This window comes from Rhinolophus hipposideros (assembly GCF_964194185.1).
Source record: "Rhinolophus hipposideros genome assembly, chromosome: 9".
Lineage (NCBI taxonomy): Eukaryota > Metazoa > Chordata > Mammalia > Chiroptera > Rhinolophidae > Rhinolophus > Rhinolophus hipposideros.
Window position 1 is genome coordinate 64206416 of NC_138055.1, and position 25611 is coordinate 64232026.

General features: G+C 36.1%; 1 protein-coding gene across 1 annotated transcript in view; it reads left to right on the top strand.

Moving 5' to 3' along the window:
- The window catches only part of CAND1 (cullin associated and neddylation dissociated 1), a 40757-nt gene extending 15846 nt beyond the window's left edge, over window positions 1-24911 (top strand). The window contains exons 3-15 of the mRNA XM_081061197.1: window positions 4106-4260; window positions 5993-6116; window positions 7726-7982; window positions 8073-8178; window positions 10605-10750; window positions 14418-14710; window positions 16140-16281; window positions 16631-18124; window positions 19203-19298; window positions 21627-21796; window positions 21878-22042; window positions 23505-23612; window positions 24343-24911. Coding sequence (XP_080917323.1) covers window positions 4106-4260; window positions 5993-6116; window positions 7726-7982; window positions 8073-8178; window positions 10605-10750; window positions 14418-14710; window positions 16140-16281; window positions 16631-18124; window positions 19203-19298; window positions 21627-21796; window positions 21878-22042; window positions 23505-23612; window positions 24343-24567 — 3481 coding nt within the window. The 3' untranslated portion in view covers window positions 24568-24911. The remainder of the gene's footprint in view (window positions 1-4105; window positions 4261-5992; window positions 6117-7725; window positions 7983-8072; window positions 8179-10604; window positions 10751-14417; window positions 14711-16139; window positions 16282-16630; window positions 18125-19202; window positions 19299-21626; window positions 21797-21877; window positions 22043-23504; window positions 23613-24342) is intronic.
- The last annotated feature ends 700 nt before the right edge of the window (window positions 24912-25611 follow it).

Consider the following 25611-nt stretch of genomic DNA (forward strand, 5'->3'; position numbering starts at 1 on the left):
GATAACAAAAGATGAATACAAGCACATTTGACTTCTGCAATGACAAGAGGTGCTCAAAGTGGTTACCATCAGTGTCTAGTCACTTCTGATTACGGCGAACTACTGCTTGTGAAATGCTGACCAAAGTGTCCACTTGCGTACATTTTTTTGGCACCCTGGTGTATGAAACATCAATCTGAGCATTTATCCAATTAAACTATTTTCATTCTGTCACTTATACTTGAGAAAGTACATTGGCTCCCAATTTTACAACACATTTAAATTCATTGGCTTAACTTTAAAGGTTCTCCATACTAAGTTTCCTATTGTGTTTTTCATCTGCTTTTTGTATCAAAACAGTTCTTTTCGCTCCTCATTTTTTCAGTATGCATCCACTTATTCTAGTATATGATTTTTTTATTTCTTTTTGAAATGCTTTGCCTTTTTTTACTATATCCCGTCAAAACCCAGTACGTAAAAATCTCTTAGGTGCAATCTCCTGTAAATAGTAACATTGAATTTAAAGTGCTTTTTTAAAAAATTGTGCAGAGTAGTGAATGCCTTCAATTAATTTCTAAAGTAGCAATATGAATTCCTTACCTCACCGACCAGATGGTAATTTTTGGAGATAGGGGCCATACTTTTGTTCTTTACGAAACATATAGTTTTGACTATAATGGCTCCTCAGCGAATATTCACACACAAACATTACCTACTGTGAGCTAAATTCTATGGGAAGGACTTTTCTCGCTCCTCAACTAGTAGATCTACATGCAAACCTATAACAACAGTATAAAAATCCTAATATGAAAGGCATATTACATACAAGGTCCTTTGGGAGCACAAAGTAGTACTATCTTGAGTTTCATGGTACTATGATGGAAATCATTAGGAAAAAAATTGGAAACCAACTGCAAGGAGCTTATCTATCAAGAATCTTGAGGAGTTCTGGTCAAGATGGCAGAGTAGGTAAAGACTGCTCTGGTCTCCCAAGACCACATCTTAATTACGTCTAAACTGCAGAACAGCCATCATTGAGAATCTCCTAAAATCTAGCTGAACATAACTAAGGATATACAGAAGCAGCTGCGTGGAGACACTTGTAGGAGGGATGGAGACGTGGAACTGGTCCCACACCAATGTGTAGTGGTTAAAACTCAGAAGACATATTTTGGACTTGTAGGTTCCTCCTTAAGGAGTGAGGGGTCAAAATCCACATCAGGCTTTCCAGCCCAGGGTTCCAGTGCCAGGAAGAAAAATCCCCATAACTTCTGGTTGTGAAAACCAGCGGAGATTGTGGCTGTGTGAGACAGAGGGTTGCTGGAGTCCCAGGCCTTCCTCTTAAAGGGCCTGTGCAGGGACTTACTTGCTGACATACTCACTCACTTTGAGTGCCAGCTCTGGGATAGCAGCTTGCAAGGTGCCAGGGACATACGGAGAAGAAATGAATTGTCTGGTTTTAGAGCAAGGGCTGTAGGGGCAGTTTTCTCCCAGGCAGAAGTGGTGGCAGAAGTCATCGTTCCTTTGTTGAGCCTTCCCTCCTTCACTCAGCCTGCATCCGCAGAGGCAGGCAGGTGCCCTGTTTGAGTCTCCGTCCACCTGGCTAACATCATTTGCCCCACCCTGGTGATTCCCTGAGACCTTGCCCCACCCAACTTATGGGCCCAACCACAGCACTTCCAGTGGCTTTTCCATACAAACAGTCAGTCTTGGCTCATGCTGCAGACTTTCCTAAAATCTCTCAAAGGTTCACAAACCCCAGACAAGCAGCATTTAGCCTTGGAATGTCCCATACCTCTTGCTAAGCAGCCCTAAGCTTGGCACTAGCAGCAGTTGGCCTCAGTTCGTAGTTTTGTCTCTCCCAGGCACCTTCAAGCCCAGCACAAGTGACATCCATCTGCAGATCATTTTGTAGCTCATACCAAGTGACTCTGGGCGGAGCATAGGCAATGGTTGACCTTGGCCTGCACCTTTCAAGAGCTCCGAATCCACACACCTGGTGGCCAGCTTCTGACTACACCAGAGCACTATCCAACCACCTCCACAAATCACACATCCAAAGGACAGACTCTGAAGGCACCAGAGTCCCGCTAAAGTGAATCTTGCTCTCTAGGGTCAACCCCTGCACAAAAGCTCCTCCACTGCAGTCATGGCTAGTCTTCAGAACTAATCAGCCATAAGGTCAATCCCTCCCGTTGACGTGCCAGCAGCAATCAAGGCTGAACTACAACAGGAAGGCATACACAACCCACACAGGAGACAAACTTGGAGCACCTAGCTTAGGTGACCAGGGAAACTGAGTCACTGGGCACCACAGGACACCTACTACATTAGGCCACTTTACCAAGACTGGGAGACATAGCAGCTCTACCTAATACATAGAAACAAACACAGGGAGGGAGCCAAAATGAGACAAAGAAACATGTCTCAAATGAAAGACCAGAACATAGCTCCAGAAAAAGAACTGAACAAAATGGAGACAAGCAATCTATCAGATGCAGAGTTCCAAACACTGGTTATAAGGATGCTCAGTGATCTCAGTTGAGAACTTGAACAAAGAGATAGACTACATAAAAATGGAGATAGAAAACATGAAAAAGAACCAGTCAGAAATCAAGAATACATTAACTGAAATGAAGAATACATTAGAGGGAATCCATAGTAGATTACATGAAGCAGAGAATCAAATCAGTAATTTGAAAGATTAGTAGCAGAAAACACCCAATCAGAACAGCAAAAAGAAAAAAGAACCCCCCAAAATGAGGATGATTTTAGGGGCCTCTGGTACACATCAAGTGTACCAACATTTGCATCATAGGGAGATGAGGAGGAAGAGAGAGAGAACAAAGAATTGAAAACCTATTTGAAGAAACAATGATGGAAAACTTTCTTAACCTGGTGAAGAAAATAGACATGCAAGCCCAGGAAGCGCAGAGTCCCAAACAAGATGAACCCAAAGAGGTCCATATCAGGACACGTCATAATTAAAATGCCAAAGGTTAAAGACAAAGAATTTTAAGAGCACCAAGAAAAAAGAAGTTAGTTACTTACGTACAAGGGAGCTCTCAGGACTGTCAGCTGATTTCTCAATAGAAACTTTGCAGGCCAGAAGGGATTGACATGAAACATTCAAAGTGATGAAAGGCAAGGACCTACAACCAAGATTACTTTACCCAGCATTTAGAATTTGCCCATTCATTTAGAATTGAAGGACAGATAAAGATCTTCCCATACAAGAAAAAGTTAAAGGAGTTCATCACCACCAAACCAGTATTATAAGAAATGTTAAAGAGACTTCTTTAAGAATTAGAAGGGGGAAAAAGATAAGAAATAGGAATAATAAAATGGCAATAACTAACTACATGTCTATCAGTAATTACTTTAAATATAAATGGATTAAATGCTCCAAACAAAAGACATAAGATAGCTGAATGGATAAGAAAACAAGACCCTTACATATGCTAGCTATAAGACTCACTTCAGATCAAAAGACACAGACTGAAAGTAAAGGGTTGGAAAAAGATATTTCATGAAAATGGAAACAATCAAAATGGGTAGCAATACTTACACAAGACAAAATAGACTTTGAAACCAAAGTTATAACAAGAGACAAAGAAGGACCCAGTAATCCTACTTAAGGGTATTTGTCCGAAGAAACCCAAAACACTACTTCGAAGGGATGTGTGCAACCATATGTTCATTGTAGCATTGTTTACAATGGCCAAGATAAGAATGTAGCCTGGGTGCCCATTACTGGATGAATGGATAAAGAAGACCTGGTACATACATACAATGGAATATTAGCCTAAAAGAATGAAATTGTAATAACTATGTACAGTATCAGATGGGTAGTAGATTAATCTGCGTGACAACTTTGTTAGTTATATAAATGTCTAATCACTATGTTGTAAACTTGAAATTAATATAATATTGTATGTCAACTGTAATTGAAAAATTACTTTTTAAAAATTTCTTTCATACCCTTATTTGTATGCTATTTATGATACAAACATAGTGTGTTTACTTGTGTTTACAGGTTCTAGGGGGAAAAGTTAATGTTTCTATTTGTCTATTTTTCAGTTTTTGTATTTATCTAGATTAACTTTTTTTCTTTTTTGTATTTCAGTCTTGGCCCTTTAGTGAGTAAAGTGAAAGAATACCAAGTAGAGACAATTGTAGATACCCTCTGTACTAACATGCTTTCTGATAAGGAACAACTTCGAGATATTTCAAGTATTGGCCTTAAAACAGTAATTGGAGAACTTCCTCCAGCTTCCAGTGGTAAGTAAGCAAGATCATACTTTTCTTCCTGTTTCCCTTTTATGTGGAGGTATTTCTCCTCTACTCTATTTTTTCCCTCTCTTGGCCAGGGAGAAAGCGAGGTTTCTATCCTAAAGGATTTTTATAAGCATGCCTTCGAACAACTAAGAAAAAAAAGTCTGCAGTCTTATTTTTGCTTGAAAATAAATTCATTTTTAAATTAGTGTTATTTTGATTGAATTTATGTATTTCATAGGAACACCAGTTCTGAAGGATTTTTATGTTGGAGCAAGATTTAATATTGTTTTGTGTACCGTAACTACAAAATAGAGTTACGTCAACTTATGCAACGTAGAAAAAGATAACCAAAATCATGAGTTATTTCTGATTAGCTTTTATTTTTAATACTAAGTTTGCCCTGCATTAGAATTTATGATGTGAAACTTCTAACACTGTTAAAACAGCTATAAAATAGTATAGTTTACTAGTATCTTTAAGGTTGAGCTTCTTGTAGCTACTTGGTAATTAAAAAAAATTTTAAACTAAAATTAATGAAATTGTCAATTAATTAGTTTTTGGCCGCTGACAGAAATGTTTAGATAATCTAAGTTTTAGAGTTGGTCTTAACTGTTGACAAAAATTATCGGGCTAGAAGTTTTGGTCTCATCTGCAAATGGAGTGAAATTATCTCCCTATTTCATGGGAAAATGTCGATTGGTAATAATATAGTCTGGGTGTGTAGTTTTCACTCATTTACTTAATAAATATTAATGATTCACTATGTTAGCTATCAAGCTAGATGATACATGTGTATTATTTCACTTAGTTTAAACAGCTATATTAGAGGTCTTAATAGTCTTAGTTTGTTGATGAGTGAACTGAAATTCCAAGAGAGAACATTAATTCACCCAAAGTTTTGATTACCTGGTTGGCTGAGGATTCAAATACATTATCTTTTAATGTAAAGCTTACGCTTCTACTCCATTATAGCAATGTCACTTTATCCTTTGTTATTTCAATAAAATATTTCACCAACTTTGAAGTATGTTATTTATAATTGTATTAGCTATATCAATATTTTCCTCATTTTTTCCTCATTGAAACATGTTTGTTTTTAACTGATTTCTAGTTTGCTAACCATTCGGATTCTTTCTTTCAAAATTTCTTGTTTATTTTTTTCTCACAGTTTAATATCCATACACATCTACTTGAAAACAGTAATAACTTGATTTATGAGTCCTCTGGAACAACAGTTTTTACTTTGTAATGAAGTTATGGAATCTTTGGATTGGAAAAGATTTTATTAGAGGTTACATCTATTTTTTTTTTTTAGAAACCATGTTAATCATTGGTTTTTAATTCACTAAAATTTAAAAGTCTAGGTTACCAGTAAAGAGGACTCTAGTAGAGAAAAATCTCGCTGCTTTCTCAGCACTTAGAGCTACTACTGGCTCTATAGTCAGCATTCATGCGAGTGCATGGGAATAGTTGTCCCATAGAGTCTATTGAATCAATATGGTTTTCCCTCGATCATGTACTCCTTTTGCAGTTGTCTCTAATTTTTGTTTTATGTCTAATAAGTTATTTTATTGAAAAACAACCTGTTTTGCGATGCATATTTTTCTGACATGAATCTCTTGAGTCAGTCTCATCATCAAGTTCAAAGTTGTTGAATCTTTGGTAACTTCCATGAATATAAAGTAGAAGTCAGCGTATGTGCCATGCAATTGTTACTGGTTTCTTATTCATTCAGGCTCTGCTCTAGCTGCTAATGTATGTAAAAAGATTACTGGACGTCTTACCAGTGCAATAGCAAAGCAGGAAGATGTCTCTGTTCAGCTAGAAGCCTTGGATATTATGGCTGATATGTTGAGCAGGTAAACATACCTATTGTTTGTATTACTTGTAATATAAATATGTGCATTTATTAAAAATCCCTTCTGAAACTTGGTCTAAAATTATTCATGTTCTATTATGGCTGTTTTATAAATATGTGTGGTTAGGAGTGAGGGGAGATACAAACTAACTATATTATCATGTAATATTGTATAACAAGCATATTTTATACAGTTTTAAGAAATAATGAATAAAATTTGTGATTTAAATGTTTCAGCACAATTTTTGTTTTGTTTTATATTCCTGAGTACAGTGATCTACTTAGATAAGGAGGTGTGCCTATAGGCGTGGCAAATTTTCCAGTTAAAATAGTGCTGTTTGTAAACTTCAGCAACCATGTTTATACTGCATGTTTTTGGGGAAGAAGGAACTTGGCTGTATACATTTGTTGCTTTTCTACTTTCCTCCAGAAGTCCAACTTGAGGAGTAGAACGATCTAAGTAACTCCTAGAGGGGAAATACCTTAAAAGACCTGTCAATTTCAGTTTATCCCTGATTCTCACAATCACTATGTGTCATCATTACTTGTCTGTGTGTTATTTGTGACTAATTTACTTCAACTTGAAAATAATCAAGTGCCTTCATGTGGTACATATGTACAATAGAAATGAAGAGCAATCATCCTGTCACAGAAAGAGCCTGTACTTTACTATAGGAGATTAGAACACAAATGGCTATAAGATAAGGTAGGATGGGACTAAATACCTACCGGGAATATAGTGTGTTTTGGGGTTTACAATGGAAGGATCGAGAAAGTTTGTTATGGAAAGAATGGCATTTGAATTTAGATTTGAAGAATGTATAGGTCACAGGTGTATATGCCCAGGTGTAGGATATATCAGCATACATAGTCTTGGAATTGGAAACACTGTATTCTAGTTTTCCAGAATATAGAATGAATAGAAAACTAGTAGGAAGTCATTCTAATATATTGGAGTCATGTTGAGAAGCGTGAGGAATTGATACTTAATTTGATAAGTAGTGAAATTCAGTTAGAATTTTTGTCCTTTGTGTGCCTTTATTACTAGCATTGTCCTGGTACATAGATGTTTGACTGCTATGGACTCACTGAACTGCATATAGGACGTGATTTGGAAGAGAGGGTTGGAACAACAGGATAAGTGAAATTTAGTATGTAGATGTGTAGAGGAAAGACAATAGTGAGAGGGGGCAGTTAAGAGATGCTGAGATTTTGAATGTTATGAACCCCCAAAAAGCTGTAATAGAGAAAACGCTATCGATAGAGCAAATTAACTTAGAGATCTGGGAAGGGGGAAAGTGACAAGATCGTTGTGGGGTTTTTTTTATGTTCTCCCACGCCTATCGGTTGGATATCCTATGACAGGGAATATAGGTCTAGATTCTAGAAGGTAATTTAGGGATACAAATTTCAAAACTACATTCACTTAGCTCAAGTTTTCAGTTTGGTTGGTAGAAATAGTAAGAATTTAGTTTTCCTTTCATTCTGAATTTGGAATGTGTTATGTAAATTTTTACTCTTTGAACACATTGAGTTCAGAGGCCAGACATTTCAGTAATAATCAGACATCTGAATTTATTTGTTGTTTTCTTTTTTTATTTTATTTTAAGGCAAGGAGGACTTCTTGTTAATTTCCATCCTTCAATTCTGACCTGTCTACTCCCCCAGTTGACCAGCCCTAGACTTGCAGTGAGGAAAAGAACCATTATTGCTCTTGGCCATCTGGTTATGAGCTGTGGAAATATAGTTTTTGTAGATCTTATTGAACATCTATTGTCAGAGTTGTCCAAAAATGATTCTATGTCAACAACAAGAACCTACATACAATGCATTGCTGCTATTAGTAGGCAAGCTGGTCATAGAATAGGTAAGAAATGTTTAAATATTTTAAAGCTTTTTTTTTTTAATTTAAAAAAGTATTAATGAATGTTTTTAAGTACCAATATGCTTTTCTTAGGTGAATACCTTGAGAAGATAATTCCTTTGGTGGTAAAATTTTGTAATGTAGATGACGATGAGTTAAGAGAGTACTGCATTCAAGCCTTTGAATCGTTTGTGAGAAGGTAAGCTTTTAAGATCTATTTTTCAAATAAAAATTTTCCTTAAGAATAGAATAATAATTAAAGTCTAGATTTGGTGAGTGAGGAGAAATGGGTTATTTTTACTAATAGTTAGGATTTGGATTTTAGATGTGTTTTAATTAAATTTGTATTAAATAGTAACTAATAACAGATACGGTATTTGAATATAATTTTATATGTTAAAATAGTCCTTAAACATTTATTTTTAAATGTGTCCTTCTCATTGTTAGAACTTTACTTAAAGAACTTAGGAAAAGTAATTGTCTTTTGGTTTAATTTAAGAATGTAATGTAGTCTATCATGAGAGAGCACCAGGGTAAATTAGTTATCTGGTCAGAAATACATAGTGAATGTCATATCTTTTCAGCAGTTTTGGGGTTTGTCACATCCATTTTGCCAGGGCAGTGGTTCTCAATTCAGAAACCTTGGTTCTAATAATAAAAGCTCTATATTTATGTACTAGAAGAGGCCATACTGGCTAAGTCACAGATTTTTGTATTTTTATTTTTTGCCTTTGGCTAGAATTGACTGGATGTAGCAGCACAGCACAGTGTCCTGAGACTTTGATTGTTACCGGTAGCACTCCCTTGGCTCATGGTTTTAAAGCTTTATATTCATGTCAAATTGTTAAAATCAGATGTTGTGGGATTCACTTTCGTCCTTTTAATTGAGAAACACAACTTATCCCTTTATTTTGGGGCATTTGTATGTTCTATGCTCTCAGTGTAGAGCTAGAAGACCAAACCCGGCTGCGTTTGCACTGGCGTGTGCACACATTGCTGAAGAACAAGTTCATCTGGGCTTCGTCTTGCCATGTGTTGCGAAAATATAGCCTGCAGTGGTCTCCCCTTATCCGCGGTTTCGCTTTGCGCTTTCAGTTACCTGCTGTCAACTGTGGTTCGAAAATATTCAATGGTAAATTCCAGAATTAATTCATGCTTTTTAAACAGCACACAGTTTTCAGTAGCCTGCTGAAATCTCTCGCCATCCTGCAGGATGTGAATCATCCTTTTGTTCAGGGTATTCATGCTTCATATGCTACCAGACCTTTAGTTAGTAGCTGTCCTGGTTGTCAGAGCCACCGTAGCATGTTGCATATCACAGTGCTTGTGTTCAGGTACCGCCTATTTTACGTAACAGTCATGTGCTGCTTAACGATGGGGCTGTGTTCTCAGATACTCCTTGTTAGGTGATTGCATCCTTGTGTGAACATCAGAGGGCACGGACGCACACCTAGACGGTAGCGCCTACTATACACCTGCGTGACACGGTACAGCCTGTGGGGTAGGAAAGGAAAAGGAGTTTTCTCTCTACCCTTCCGGGTTCTTGGTTGAGAAACCTCTAATAAAGGACAGATTAATGAGAAAAACAAAAGTTTAATAACACGTATAATTTATGTCTACATGGGAGAGACCCACAAAAACTGAGTAACCAGCCAAAATGAGTGAAGCCACCCCTTAAATACCATCTTTAGCTGATGAGAACAAATGTTAGGAGTGGGAGGAGTCAGTTATGGGAGGGTTATGGGAAAAGCACAGTAAACGGGAAGCTTGTCATGCACCTCTGAGTCCTTGCTATCTGCAGTGAGAGGAGCTTCTGGAGATAAGGTCATCCCTCTTCTGGGACAGCCAGCGAGAAACCATTACAAACAGACATTTCCCTTACAAATGTAAATGTCTTTTACAAAGGGTAACTTCCACTTGGTTTTCAGAGCTTCTTCCAGGTCTGCTGTTTCTTAAAATTAATCAGCCTAAAATAATCCTTACCAAAGAGACATTATTTTGGAGCTACAGATTCTGTTCCTCTATAGCTCCTAGGCTACAAACCTGTACAGCATGTTACTGTACTGAATAGTGTAGGCAATTGGAACACAATGGTGTTTATGTAATGCTTTGCATTAAGACCTTACATCACTAAGTGATAGGAATTTTTAAGCTCCATTATAACTTTACGGCACCACTGTCATACATGAGGTCTATTACTAATGGAAAAGTTTCTCTGTGGTGCGTGATTGTCATGGCCTGCAGTTTTAGGCATCCACTGTGGAGGTCTTGGAACATATAAGCCATGGGGAATACTGTATACAAGTTTCTCTCTGTACTACCCGTTAATCCCAATACACCCCTTACCATAAAATCATTCCAGCTTCAGAGATGTTAAAATGTGAAGGTTAAAGTTAATCTTACATTTGACTTACATAAATATAATTTGAAAAGTAAATCTTTTAAAACATGGAGCCAATGTGAGAATGATGGAGGGTATTGGAGTTGAAAAGGCTGAGAACCACTGTCCTGTGCTGTATTAAAGAGGAGAAAAAACTTCTGGTAGGTGATAAATCAAAATGTGGCAGGTATTGAATCAAGGGGAAAAGTACAGTTACTTGAGGCAGCTTTTGTTTCTTTCTTCAGATGTCCTAAGGAAGTATATCCTCATGTGTCTACCATTATAAATATTTGTCTTAAATATCTTACGTATGATCCAAATTATAATTATGACGATGAAGATGAAGATGAAAACGCCATGGATGCAGACGGCGGTGATGATGATGACCAAGGTATTTCCAATTAGACAGAAGTAATTTGTGAACTTTTCATGAAAGACCCAGTGTTACAGACGGAGGTGATTTTTACCTCAAATTATACTGTTTGTTTATTTGTAACAGTGGAAATGACCTCAGTACTCATCGCAGATTGATTTAATCAATCATGGGGCATCCATGTATTGAACTGCTGTGCAGCATTTTCAAAATCATGGTCTAGAAAAATATTTATTAAAGCAATTAATAAGTTGAGTGAAAAGTAGGTAACAAAAATTACTGTGTCCGAGTTTTTATTTTGTTAAAAAACAAAATTCAGCTGGGTGAATCTGAAGATCTAATTGGCTTTAGTTAAGCGATTTATGAATCAGTCAGTATCCCATCTAGCAACAACTAGGGCGCTCAGAGAGTTGTACAAGATGGAAGGATTTTAAGGAAGTAGGGTGGGGAAAGGGAGCTATAAGGGCAGGGTGGGGGTTAGGAAGAGAACGGATTATGTTGGGGCTGGGACATCTTTTCTTGGGGGAAGACCAGGGGATTTATGGAGATTGCCTCTTTTTTCAGTGGAGGATGGAGAGGGGCCTGTGGGACAGATTACCTTACTGGTGCTTGACCAGAAGACCATGCTGGTTGATTATGTTTCTGGGAGAGGTTGAAACTGCAGTTAGATCAGGTATTCAGTCTAGGTTGGTATCTTGGGCTTTTAGCCCTAGTGATCCCATTTTGGGCCTCTCTCTCTCTCTCTCTCTCTCTCTCTCTCTCTCTCTCTCTCTCTCTCCCTCTCTCCCTCTCTCCCTCTCTCTCTCTCTTTAACATTTTAAAAAAATATACAGAAAAATCATAATTAGTATTTTTCTCTTGGCTAGCAATTATAAATGATTCTTGTGCTTTATTGTTCAGATTGCCTACAAAGCATTTTTTAAGGAGGGAAATGAATGTTATTTTTATAACTATACCTGTAGATGTACACACTCAGAGCATTGTGGTTGGTTTTATACATAGTTACTTTCATGAAAAATCCTAAATATTGTTTGAGGCTCCATTTAACTTAATGAATAATCTAAACACTTCTGGGGCTCTTAAGATTGATGTCATGCTGTCTATGATTTATGTGGTATTTACTCCAGAAGGAGTAGCACTTCCAGAAGGACATAGGGGTTGCTCATGTTTTCTGTTTCCTAGTGTTGAAAGAATCATAATAGAGATGTTCAAACGGGTAAGTTACCAGGTATCTGGGTTGGTGGATTTTCTGCTATGTTTTTCATAATAATTTTTAGTTTCATTCTTTGAATGAATTTATGTAATGACTTTCCTCTAATGCTGTAATTTCATCAGTCCTTTTAAAACAAAAACAACTATAAAAACTTCTCTTAACTGCATATTATAAACTCTAGCCGCTACTGTCCGTTTCTCTCCTTTACGACCGAACTCCTCAGAAGAATGCTTTCCAGTTCCTTTCTTTCCCTTCGCTCTTGAATCCAATCTTCAGTGATGGACAGGATTGCCAGTGACCTCAGATGTTTGACCCTGCCTGTTACTCAGTTCCAGCAGCATTTCTTTATTTAATTTTCAGGATACCACACTCTCCTGGTTTTAGTCTTTTTCAGTCTCCATGCTGGTTTCTCTTCATCACTAAACTTTGGAGTATCCCAGGGTTTGGTCCTTGGACTTCTCCATTTTACTCTTATGTTCTTGTTGATCTCACCTAGTTTCCTGGATTTAATGTCATTGTGCTGAAAATCTAAATTTAATCTTCACCCCAGATCATTCCTGTGAATTTCAGGTTCATACATGAGTGAAATGGAATTGTTAATACCTATGGTAGGAATATGGTTTTACGGTTTAAGGGAGTTTAGAGAAGATGGCGCTCTGTTGTTAACGTGGGAAGAATTTTCTTGCTATAATTGAGAAAGTGTAAACTACATTAAGACAATATCTTGAAAGGTAGAAAATATGCATATTTGCTCCTAATAGCCCATCAACAAATTTAGTGAAAAGTCTTATAGTCACAAAGAAAGCTGATGTCAGGATTCTTTTTCTCTCCAGAAAATTAGTTCTATGGAATGTCCTGGGATTCTTTTTTTTCATTTATTGGGGTGACACTGGTTAGTAAAATTACATAGGTTTCAAGTGTGCAATTCTATAATAAATCATCTATATATTGCATTGTGTGTTTACCACCCAGAGTCAGTTCTCCTTCTCTCACCATGTATTTGACCCCCTTGCCCCTTCCCCTCTGGTAACGGCTAAACTTATGTCTGTGTCTGTAAGTTTTTGTTTGTTTGTCATTTTTTGTTCATTTGTTGCTTTCATTTCTGCTACATACGGTTCTCAACTTTTCTGTCTAACTTAATTTACTTAGCATGATAATCTCAAGATTCATTCATGTCTCAAATGGCAGTATTTCATCTTATGGCTGAGTAATATTCCATTGTATATATGTACGACATCTTTATGCAGTCATCTATCGAAGGACATTCTGGTTGTTTCCATGTCTTGGCCATCGTGAATAATGCTGCAGTGAACATCAGAGTACATATATCTTTACAGATAAATCTTTTCAGATTTTTTTGGGTAGATATCCAAGAGAGGGATTGCTGTGTTTTACGGTAATTGTATTCTTAATTTTTTGAGGAACCTCCATACTGTTTTCCATAGTGCCTGTACCAATTTACATTCCCACCAGCAGTGTATGAGGGTTCCTTTTTCTCCCCAGCCTCTCCAACACTTGTTACTTGTCTTGATGATAATAGCCATTCTAACAGGTGTGAGGTGGTATCTCATTGTGGTTTTCATTTGCATTTTCCTAATAGCTAGTGAAGTTAGTCATCTTATATCTGTTGGCCGTTTGTATGTCTTCTTTGGAAAAGTGTCTGTTTAGGTCCTCTGCCTATTTTTTAATAGGATTTTTGTTGTTGCTGAGTTGTATGAGTTCTTTATATATCTTGGATATTAGCCCCTTATTGGAGGTGTTTGCAAATATCTTCTCCCATTCGGTTTGTTGCCTCTTTGTTTTGTTGATGGTTTTCTTTGCTGTGCAGCAGCTTTTTAGTTTGATATGGTCACCTTCATTTATATTTGCTTTTACTTCCCTTGCCTTTGAGGTCAAATTTATAAAATCCTCTCTGAACCCACGGTCTGTAAGTTTAGTTCCTGTGCTTTCTTCTACGCAATTTATTGTTTTAGGTCTTATATTTAGGACTTTGGTCGATTTTGAGTTAATTTTCATAACTTTCTATCACATCATCTATCTCTAAAGTTTATTTCATAGTTTATCTTACAAACTCTCTGATTGATTGTTTGATTTTCCTATAGTGTCAAGTGATTCCTATGAATTGAACTTTTATTCATATTATTTAAAAGACGGGGACATTTTTGATTTTACAAATATTTATGTTCTAAAGAAGTTTAATGTATTAATGATTTTAAAGGGTTAATAAGCAGCTCGTGTTTAACAAATTAAAAACAAAATCACGATCATTTTTCTTTAGAGGTTTATTTATTTGTAAATTTATATAAATTAACTGCATCTGTTTAAGTTCGAGCTCTTTATAAACGTATCTACTGCTACGTATGTTAGTGAAAAGTTAGAAAACTGTCTTAGTTATGAGTATCAATTCACTTTTTGTATTAAATGACAAACTTTTCCTGTGATTAATAACCCAATATTAAAACTTCTCTTTAGGGAGTGATGATGAATACAGTGATGATGATGACATGAGCTGGAAAGTGAGGCGTGCAGCTGCTAAGTGCTTGGATGCTGTAGTTAGCACAAGGCACGAAATGCTTCCAGAATTCTACAAGACCGTCTCTCCTGCACTGATATCCAGATTTAAAGAGCGTGAGGAGAATGTAAAGGCAGATGTTTTTCATGCATACCTTTCTCTTTTGAAGCAAACTCGTCCTGTGCAAAGTTGGCTGTGTGATCCTGATGCAATGGAACAGGGAGAAACACCTTTAACAATGCTTCAGAGTCAGGTCGGTTTAAAAGTATTTTAAGATTCAGTAATTTTTATCTTTGATATTAATGGAGATATCTCAGAGCTGTGGAGTCAGACTGCTTATATTCATAACTGGCTTCACTCCTAATTTACTGTGTGATCTTGGAGAAGTTGTCATTTTATTAAACCTTGCTTTTCTCATTTGTAATAAGGGTTTACTTAGAACTGTCTACCCAAGACAGTGAGAGATGAGAGATGATCTATGTAAACATTTAATGTAGTGCCTGCTACACAGTAAGTACTTATAAATGCCAGTTTTTATTAATAAAACACATACTTTTCACTCTCGGACAATTTTTTCTAAGATCCTAAACATTACAGCAAAATTGCTCGCATTTGTTGAATGTTTAGTACATGCTAGGCATTTTCCTACCTTGTATGTAATCCCCATGGCAACCCATTTGGGGCCGTATTTGTCCACTTTTATAGATTACAAAATGTGAGCCAGATAAAACTAAACCAGGGGAGGGCATGTACATACTATATGTATCTTTTTTTCAAGTAGTACAAATTGAAAAAAATTGTGGTGAACTTAAAGGTGAACATTGAAGATTAATTGTAGAAAGAAATGGGATAAAGTATATGGATGACATAAGCAATTAAATAAGTGTATAGCAGTTACGTGAAATGATGGGAAATTCTCATGGTGCTGTGATGAATTAGATAGGTGTTTTCTTTAATCTCTAGTTCTCAGATCATTGTTCGATACGATATATGGCTGTATCCTGGCATCCATAAGATTTTGTTAGTAAATACCCTATTTAGGCTTTTCTGACTAACGACATTAGAAAGTTTAGAAGCGTATATTTTTTAATACCTCTCCTGCTTGCTTGTGTGTAGCTACATTTGAAGTGAGGTTGATTTCACTGTAACAGTAAACTAAACGTAAAAATTAGGGTCCATTTAATGGTTTCTTTTTTATTAGGTTGGTGCAAAAGTAACTGCAGTTTAAAAGGTTAAAAATTAATTGCAAAAACTGCAATTACTTTTGCATCAACCTAATATAATTTGTCCTTTTTCCTTCAGTGCCTATCTGTATTACTTATGTTCAGAAAAACCATCTATGAATAGTGTTCCAAAAATTTTGGTTGAAAATTTTATTTGCTTAGATTTCTGTTTAGTCTTGTGCATTTCATAATTAAAAATTAACCAAGGAAAACTATTTTATTGCTCTGTAGAAAGCTAATGATAGTTTTTCTCTATTTTCTTATTTATCGGTATCAAGCAAATAAACAGTTACAAGAGAACATAATTGATACAACAAAGTTTGTATCTAGCAGTCTTGTTAGCAGTTAGTAGAATTAGGAATTTAACAAAAAAAGATAAATTTTCCCCTTTCTCCTCATCCCCTGCAATTTGTGTTATATTGATAGCTGAACCAGCTAATCAGTGTGTTATAATTACAGGTTCCCAACATTGTTAAAGCTCTGCACAAACAGATGAAAGAAAAAAGTGTGAAGACCCGACAGTGTTGTTTTAACATGTTAACTGAACTGGTAAATGTGTTACCTGGGGCCCTAACGCAACACATTCCTGTTCTTGTGCCAGGTATGAAAGAAATAGTAAATCACTTTTGGAAACTTACTATAGACTTTATTGAGACTTAGGTTAGCTTAAATGTTTCCTTCAAAAGGATAATTTGTGGTAACTTAATTTGTACATAGAACTAACTTTTTAAAAGAACCATCTTGAACACCTAAAGTTAGAAACTTACAGGTAAAAAGTTTAAAATCTTCTAAAATTTTTGGCTCTAATATTCCTCATAGATTGTGGAATTTTTACTACTTTAGAGGTAATATGATGAAGTTGAAACCAGCATTATTTTAAGGACTGATTAGTTTTTAATTTTTTTCTTAAAACCATACATAAATATCGGATTTTTAAAATTTTTTTTTAGGAATCATTTTCTCCCTGAATGATAAATCAAGTTCATCGAATTTGAAGATTGATGCTTTGTCGTGTCTATATGTAATCCTCTGTAACCACTCTCCTCAAGTCTTCCATCCGCATGTACAGGCATTGGTCCCTCCAGTGGTGGCTTGTGTTGGAGACCCATTTTACAAGATTACATCTGAAGCACTTCTTGTTACTCAACAGCTTGTCAAAGTAATTCGTCCCTTAGATCAGCCTTCCTCGTTTGATGCAACTCCTTACATCAAAGATCTATTTACCTGTACCATTAAGAGGTTAAAAGCAGCTGACATTGATCAGGAAGTCAAGGAAAGGGCTATTTCCTGTATGGGACAAATTATTTGCAACCTTGGAGACAATTTGGGTTCTGACTTGCCTAATACACTTCAGATTTTCTTGGAAAGACTAAAGAATGAAATTACCCGGTTAACTACAGTGAAGGCATTGACGCTGATTGCTGGATCACCTTTGAAGATAGATTTGAGACCTGTCCTGGGAGAAGGGGTTCCTATCCTTGCTTCATTTCTCAGGAAAAACCAGAGAGCTTTGAAACTGGGTACCCTCTCTGCCCTCGATATTCTAATTAAAAACTATAGTGACAGCTTGACAGCTGCCATGATTGATGCAGTTCTGGATGAGCTCCCACCTCTTATCAGCGAAAGTGATATGCATGTTTCACAGATGGCTATCAGTTTTCTTACCACACTGGCAAAAGTGTATCCCTCCTCCCTTTCAAAGATAAGTGGATCCATTCTCAATGAACTTATTGGACTTGTGAGATCACCCTTATTGCAGGGGGGAGCTCTCAGTGCTATGCTAGACTTTTTCCAAGCTCTGGTTGTCACTGGAACAAGTAATCTAGGATACATGGATTTGTTGCGCATGCTGACTGGTCCAGTTTATTCTCAGAGCACAGCTCTTACTCACAAGCAATCTTATTACTCCATTGCCAAATGTGTAGCTGCCCTTACTCGAGCATGTCCTAAAGAAGGACCAGCTGTAGTAGGTCAGTTTATTCAAGATGTCAAGAACTCCAGGTCTACAGATTCCATTCGTCTCTTAGCTCTACTTTCTCTTGGAGAAGTTGGGCATCATATTGATTTAAGTGGGCAGCTCGAACTAAAATCTGTAATACTAGAAGCCTTCTCATCTCCTAGTGAAGAAGTCAAATCAGCTGCATCCTATGCATTAGGCAGCATTAGTGTGGGCAACCTTCCTGAATATCTGCCATTTGTCTTGCAAGAAATAACCAGTCAACCCAAAAGGCAGTATCTTCTGCTTCATTCCTTGAAGGAAATTATTAGCTCTGCATCAGTGGTGGGCCTTAAACCGTATGTGGAAAACATCTGGGCCTTATTGCTAAAGCACTGCGAGTGTGCAGAGGAAGGAACCAGAAATGTGGTCGCGGAATGTCTAGGCAAACTTACTCTAATCGATCCAGAAACTCTCCTTCCACGGCTTAAGGGGTATTTGATATCAGGTGGGTACCTAGATTTTCTTATTTTAAAAGATTTTGTTAATTATTTGCAGTTGGTTTGCCTTAAAAGATGCCTAATGCCGGAGTTAAAACATTCCTATATCTTGTTATGTGTAGAACCTGTTGCTTCATTTTATCATATAAAGCTCTATTTGAATGATGTTTTCTTGTTTAAAAGGATAAAGAGTGTAATTAGATAATGGTTAGATAAATCGGTTCTAATGTTTGTTATATTTTAATGTTACTCTTTTATCTTAAACTGTGGAAAACACAGGTGTCTCTTGAATTAATATATCCTGCGGAGCTTGCTAGAAATAATACTGAAATTGGTTCCCTTAGGTATATAAACCAAAAACAACAAAAGAACAAGACAAACAAATGAGAAACAAAAACTCATAGACACAGACAATAGTTCAGTGGTTACCAGAGGATAAGGGGGTGGGGGGTGGGTGATGAGGGTAAGGGGGATCAAATATATGGTGATGGAGGGAGAACTGACTCTGGGTGGTGAACACACAGTGGGATTTATAGACGATGTAATACAGAATTGTACACCTGAAACTATGTAATTTCATTAACAATTGTTAATTCATAAAATTCATAAAACTATATCCATCAAAAAAAAAATTGGTTCACTTAATCTTAGTTCAAATGAGAGATCTTAGAAGTTTTTCAGATTTACCAGTGTCAGTCCCTTTACAGCAAGTAGAAGGTAATAATAGCCATTTATTCTTAGAAATTGCTTTCTTTTTTAATAAAATACTTGAGGATATTAAAGCTATTTATGGATTTAACCAATTCCCTTTTGCGAGGGCTAGATCCCACACTGCTGCTCTCCCAGGCCTCCCTCCTTCCCAGAAGAAAGTTTCTTTTGAAATCTGATGGGGTTGTGTTTCATAAGATGAGTACAGTTTGTTCTGTTCTGTTAGTATTCAGATAGCAATAAGAAAACCCCTTTTGACCAAAGGGAATTTTGAAGAACTCAAGGCACTCGTGTCATTTGAAGTGGTTTGAGAATGTAACGATGTCATGGATTTTAGTGGACCTACATACCAGTACACTTAAATTTATTCTTAATTAGGCTCATCATATGCCCGAAGCTCAGTGGTGACAGCTGTGAAGTTTACTATTTCTGACCATCCACAACCTATTGACCCACTGTTAAAGAACTGTATAGGTAAGTGCAAACAAAGGTAAACATACCGATTAACTATTTAGTAGTTAATTGTCAGAAAACAAGTCATCTCAATACCTGAAAATAACACCAAGGAACTGAAATACTTTTAAGGTTCTGGTGATTGTTTCATTACAAAGATGACTGGTAATGTATGATCTTATATACTTATATTCTATATTCTATCATCCCTTAGTTTGAAATTATTGCCAGGTAATTTTGCAAATAACTGAAATTAGTAAATACATTAGGATGTCTTTAGACTCAGCTACACGTTTGATAATTATATTTTGGGGATGACCTAAAATAACTAATGGATAAAGGAAATATATTTGATCTATCTGAATAGTTCTGAAGTTTCCTCCCAGATTTAAATGGATCTTACTTGAGCTGTTAAGGCCCCAATTTTCTGTTACTGTAACCCTCCAGTTCCCATATATAAGGTCGGAACAACCGTAGCATAAAAAGGATAGTTACCAGAACTGGAGAGGAGAAATCCTATCTCTATTTCTGTGAAGACAAGAGTTAGCTTTTAGGATTGTTTTTCGTTATTTTATAACTTCCCTGTGTTGTTTTCATTATCAGTTTTCCCAAAGTTGGTAGTAGCTAAAACCCCTCAGAACTCAGTTTGGTGATTTCTTGAGAACAAAAGAATGAGGATAGCAGATAGGGATACCAGCAGAGAGGGTAGAGGGATGTGGCAAAGAAGCTTTGCAGTGTCAGGCCTTAAACCTGGCTCACTCAGTGTGCCAGAAAGGAGAAAAGGCTGTTTAAAACAGTACAGAAAGGGGTTTCCGATTCAGAATAAGGGGAACATGGGGATCAATGGGAGCTACTGCTGGGACCTAAAAATAATTCAAAGAAATTTTCTATCAGAAGATTCTTGCTTTTGTTCCCCTCCCCTGTTTTTTGCTTTGATATATTTATTCACGTGTTGGTACTGTATAAGCTAGGACAAAGGAAAAGACTTGTGCGCGTCTCTAGAGACATCTTTCCAGGTTGACAACAGTCAAACAGTGTTCATCGTTCTTATTGTTATTCAGTCAGATGATTGTCATTCTAATTGACTTATGATCTAGTTCAGTATTATTTGAGACTATATGAACATCACAAGCACCTAGAAAGCTTTAAAAATTAAAATTCCTAGGGCAAGGGGTTGGGGACCACTGATCTAGTCCATGTCACCATTTATCCATAATACAATGTTTTAGATGCTTTTCTGAAATCATGTTTATTCTAATTTACCATCTTAGTAATGGGGTGAGGAGATTTAGTCTGGTACATTAAATTCTTTTTGAACCCGAGCTATCTCCTAAGCTTTTTTTGTAATCAGAACTTTGCTGGGTGGTCAACCTTGAGTTTACCAGTCTGTGGTGTCTGAAGTATTTCTTTCCTCCCATTTTTTCAAATTGCTTTGTGGTACATTTACGTCTTCTGGTCCCTCTTTTTCCCTGTGTATTCTAAAAGATTGCTAATGGTAAGGTTGAATGTGTGTAATGATGAATACCAGGTGTGTACCAGACACTGTGTTCAACAATATACATGGTATTTATTTTGCTTAGTAGCCCTAAAAGGATTATAATTATCATTTTATAAACTGGGAAATAGGTTCTTGCCAAAAGTCATACAATTGACAAGTGAAACTGGGTCACCATCTGTATGACTCCAAAGATCTTTGCACTATAATTTTTTCCCCCACAGTCGCAAGAACAATCAGACTTATATCTGATTTTAAGTGGCTAGATGCTTGCTTTAGCTTTTTGTCCTATGTTAGGTGTCCGTTTCCTCCTTTTGTACCCTTATCCTCTTACCATGTCATATATTTCTTGTTAAATAAAGATACAAATAAAAATAGGGCTTTGGAAGCCCATTTCTCTCTGTCGTTTGATAAACTGTGTATTAGCTAACAGTATTCCATCTTTATTAAGCACTGGATCTGTCCTTACCCTGTTTATCTTTATTTTGAACTCTAAAGACAGTCATTCAAGTTATTAGTTCTGTGCCTCCTTGCTCCATCACTTCTCTGTGCAGTCCACCTTTTTATAAAGTATAGAAGTAATTAGGGAACTTTTTGGACTCTGACTGCATACCCTCTGTATTATAGGTACTTGAGAGTAGGTTATCAGATCCTCTCACTCTGGGGCATGACGGTTTACCTGCTGCCAAAATGAAACTATATAGTTCACTTAGTATTTTGTCATGTTCTTCCATGACCTGCATTGAAGAAATTACAATAATACCAATAATAATAATCTATCAATTTAGAAAAAATATGATGTATATCTTATTTTAAGCTTACATAATTATGTTGCTTCTCTTACTATTTTTCAGGTGATTTCCTAAAAACCTTGGAAGACCCAGATTTGAATGTAAGAAGAGTAGCGTTGGTCACATTCAATTCAGCAGCACACAATAAGCCATCTTTAATAAGGGATCTTCTAGATACTGTTCTTCCACATCTTTACAATGAAACAAAAGTTAGAAAGGAGCTTATAAGAGAGGTAAGCTAGTTACATTACACTTGCTGTAAGCTTGTCTTTTACTTTTAAATATATCCACATATTCTTTCTTTGTTTCAACAGGTAGAAATGGGTCCATTTAAGCATACAGTGGATGATGGCCTGGATATTAGAAAGGCAGCTTTTGAGTGTATGTACACACTGCTAGACAGTTGTCTTGACAGACTAGATATCTTTGAATTTCTAAATCATGTTGAAGATGGTTTGAAGGACCATTATGATATTAAGGTAAGATGTTAGTGCCTGTTTATAGAATGTTTTCGAAGAAAGCTTAGCTACAGTGACTTTTACCCTTGTAATTTACTTTTGTGTATTAAGTGAGAAAAATGGGTTTGCTTGTCATAATTTTAATAAGTATTATGAACTATAATATGCAAAAGTAATAGTGATGCAATTGTAACATCAATTGTCAAACAGGAAAACTTCAGAAACCTCTTCATTGGAGGAGGAAGTCTAAGTGGGTGGAAATTCTAAGAAATTCCCTGTGCCAGATTGCTTAGCGGATAGTCCCTAGATCCTTTCCCTCCAAAGAAGAGTCCAGACAGGTTTTGCTCTTCAAAGTATAATCTGTGATCTTTTTGGCCTGTCTTAATGATGTACTGCAGTTACTACCCATGGAAGGTTTTTTCAGTTTCCCTTGATTGTCTTGGCTAATTTTCTTTGGCTATCTTTGGCTTCTGTATGATAATCATATTTAGCTGAATGAGGGATTTTTGTTTTCCAGTCTGATATGCTTTAGATTGGAATCTAATATATTTGAAGTTTAATATCAAGAGTTTTGTTAAAGGGTAACATGGAAGAACGGTTTTTCAGATACTCGAAGTAATCTATAGAAGCAACTAGAGAGAAATCATACCACTTTTTAGGTTTAAGGCATGAAGTTTGCTCATAACTGCTCTTTGGTTTCCTATTTGCTCATGCCTGTTTTAAAAGTGATCTATGAAAGGGTGGTTTGAAAAATAAAATATAAATGCATTGTCTCTTTTTCTTCACTTTTCCATTCAAGGCCTTTGGTCAAACAGGCAGAGTGGCAGTTAAGCAGTAATTCAGCTAGACTTTCAGAATGCCAATTTTTAGGTTTCCATGTGTGGCAGTAGCCTGATTCCTCCCAGAATCCATTAAAAACAGTCCTCAATTCTATAGTTTATAGTCCAAGAGATAAAAAGATTATGGGTTGCCAGGTTTCATATGGATTGATCTGAATAACCGATCTTTTGGGGTTTTTTTTGTGTGTTGTTTTTTTTTTAAGGAAGATCTGCTCAAACAGAATCTTATAAAGCTTTTCTCCTAGTTCAGTTATTTTCTTCAGTGGTTTTTCATCTTGGTGCACATGAGCTTTCTAAAAAATACTAAATCTATGGCTCTGACCTGATAGGTTAAGTAAAAGCCTCTGGAAACGGTGCAGAATAATGGGTATATTTCTAAAGCTCCCTAGTTCTAATGTGCGGCCAAGATTGAGAACCACTTTTCTAGCTCTATACACTAGACCACATTATGAGTAAGTCTTTCTCATACTTGTAACTAAAATTTCTAAGATAAGGTTTGAGACAAATCTGTGGCAGATTATATTAAAATGAAACTTTATGTGGTGTGCTAGTCATTTTCCTTTAAAAAGCTTTGTTAGAATTTGGATTTTGTCTTTAGGAAATAATGCAAAGGCTAAATTTCATCTTTTTTTTTATTTCTATAGATGCTAACATTTTTAATGTTGGTGAGACTCTCCACCCTTTGTCCAAGTGCAGTATTGCAGAGATTGGACCGACTTGTGGAGCCATTACGTGCCACATGTACAACTAAGGTAATCGTTGGTAGACATCAACTGCCAGACTTGGTCAGGATTCCTAGTCAATTCTATACTGTAGGTTTCCTAATTTAACCATGGTAACACCATGTGAAGCAGTTGGTTTTAAAAGTCAACCTATTAAATGTGGATGTTTTAGAAAACTTAGCATTATTAAATGCTATTCTTAAGTTTTTATTTATTACAACAATATGGTAAATATTTTGTAGTACCGATACAGGATAAAGTGTGGTAGGTCCACAAAAGAGATTGAAATGTTTAGTTTTGGTGGAGGTCTGGGGGTGGGAATCATAGAAGACTGCATATGAAAGTGATGGCATTTAAAATGGACCTTGAAAAGTCAGAAATACTTTTAAATTCAGAAGGTGAAACAGGGCTTTTCATATAAAAATGATTACATGAATTACAGAGTAATCAGCACATGATGTATTTGAATAATACTGGATGAACCGTGTTTTTAGAGGCACAGTTTTCTAGGACCTCCTAAGCAGATAAGGCCCACTCTTTCCAACCATGATAGCTCTGGATTTTCTGTTTTTATAATAGGCTTTGTGTAAGATATTCCTTTAAAATAAAAGGAGACAAGCAACTGCTAAAAAGTTTTAAAATAGCTATGCTTAAAATATAATGTAACTTTTGGACTATAAAAGAGTAGCTTTACCAGAAATTTCTACATGCTTAAATTTTGTTCATATAGCATATAATATAAATTTACTCAATGTTACAGGTAAAGGCAAACTCAGTAAAACAGGAGTTTGAAAAGCAAGATGAACTAAAGCGATCTGCTATGAGAGCAGTTGCAGCACTGCTGACCATTCCAGAAGCAGAGAAGAGTCCACTGATGAGTGAATTCCAGTCACAGATCAGTTCTAACCCTGAGCTTGCAGCCATCTTTGAAAGTATCCAAAAAGATTCATCATCCACTAACTTGGAATCAATGGACACTAGTTAGATGTTTGTTCAACATGGGACCATTACGTTGACCATATGATGCACTGAATTGACAGGTTAATCATCAGACATGGAAAGAGAAGTGTCTAAAAGCTTCAAAATGTTCCACTTTTTTTCCTTCATGAATACAGTTTGGCTTTCTTCCATTTTTGTTTTTGTAACATTTATTTCAGAAATATGTATTTCCACAATCCAGAGGTTGTAAAACCACTAATGTTTTAGTGGTTAGGGCAACATTTAAAATGGAAACTAAAAGTTAGGATTTATGGAATATGGAGATAGGGTCCAGGATCTATTTGCCCTGTAATGTGTAGGATTAAAATGTTAAAATTTTGTGACCATGAATTTCTTTCTTTTATAAAATTTGTCTTATTTAAAAATCAAAAATTCTGCAAGACAAAAACCATGTTTCTTTTTCTTGTATAACTTTTTGTTTCAGCAACATAAATTGATTTTTAGCTGGCAGGTAACAGTATCTGTAAGATTTGTTACATTTTAGAGGGTTTGGCAGTATAAAAAAGATAATAAGGTGTCGTTTTTTAAAAGTATAGGGATTAACAATATCCCTGTTGCACACACTAATTTTGCATGAGCAAGTTTACAAATATGTATTGTCTATAAAGCATGTGCAGATTATTCATAATACAAAAGTTAAAATAAGTATTGTATTAGTGCAATTTGCAGATATTTATTTTTGCACAGAAAACATATCTGGGGGAGAGAGAGAGAAAGAGGGGAGTAAATTTTTGAAACTGGTTTTCTTAATGCCAGTGTGAATTTACAGATGTTTTCAGCAAATCAAGTCACAATAACAATTTGCCACTTTTTTCTATTACAAATTTTCTTAGACATTTAAAATTTGAATATATAAGTACTCAGTTTTTCCTTAGTTACCCATTTGTGTGTGTGTGTGTGTGTGTGTGTATTTCCACTTAGAAATTCTTTAGGCCAACTTTTTCTTTCATTCCCTTTGGATCTCTACATCCCTTATCGAAGGATACAAATACTGTGTATGCTTTAAAATTTTATTTTTATGAAAATTCTG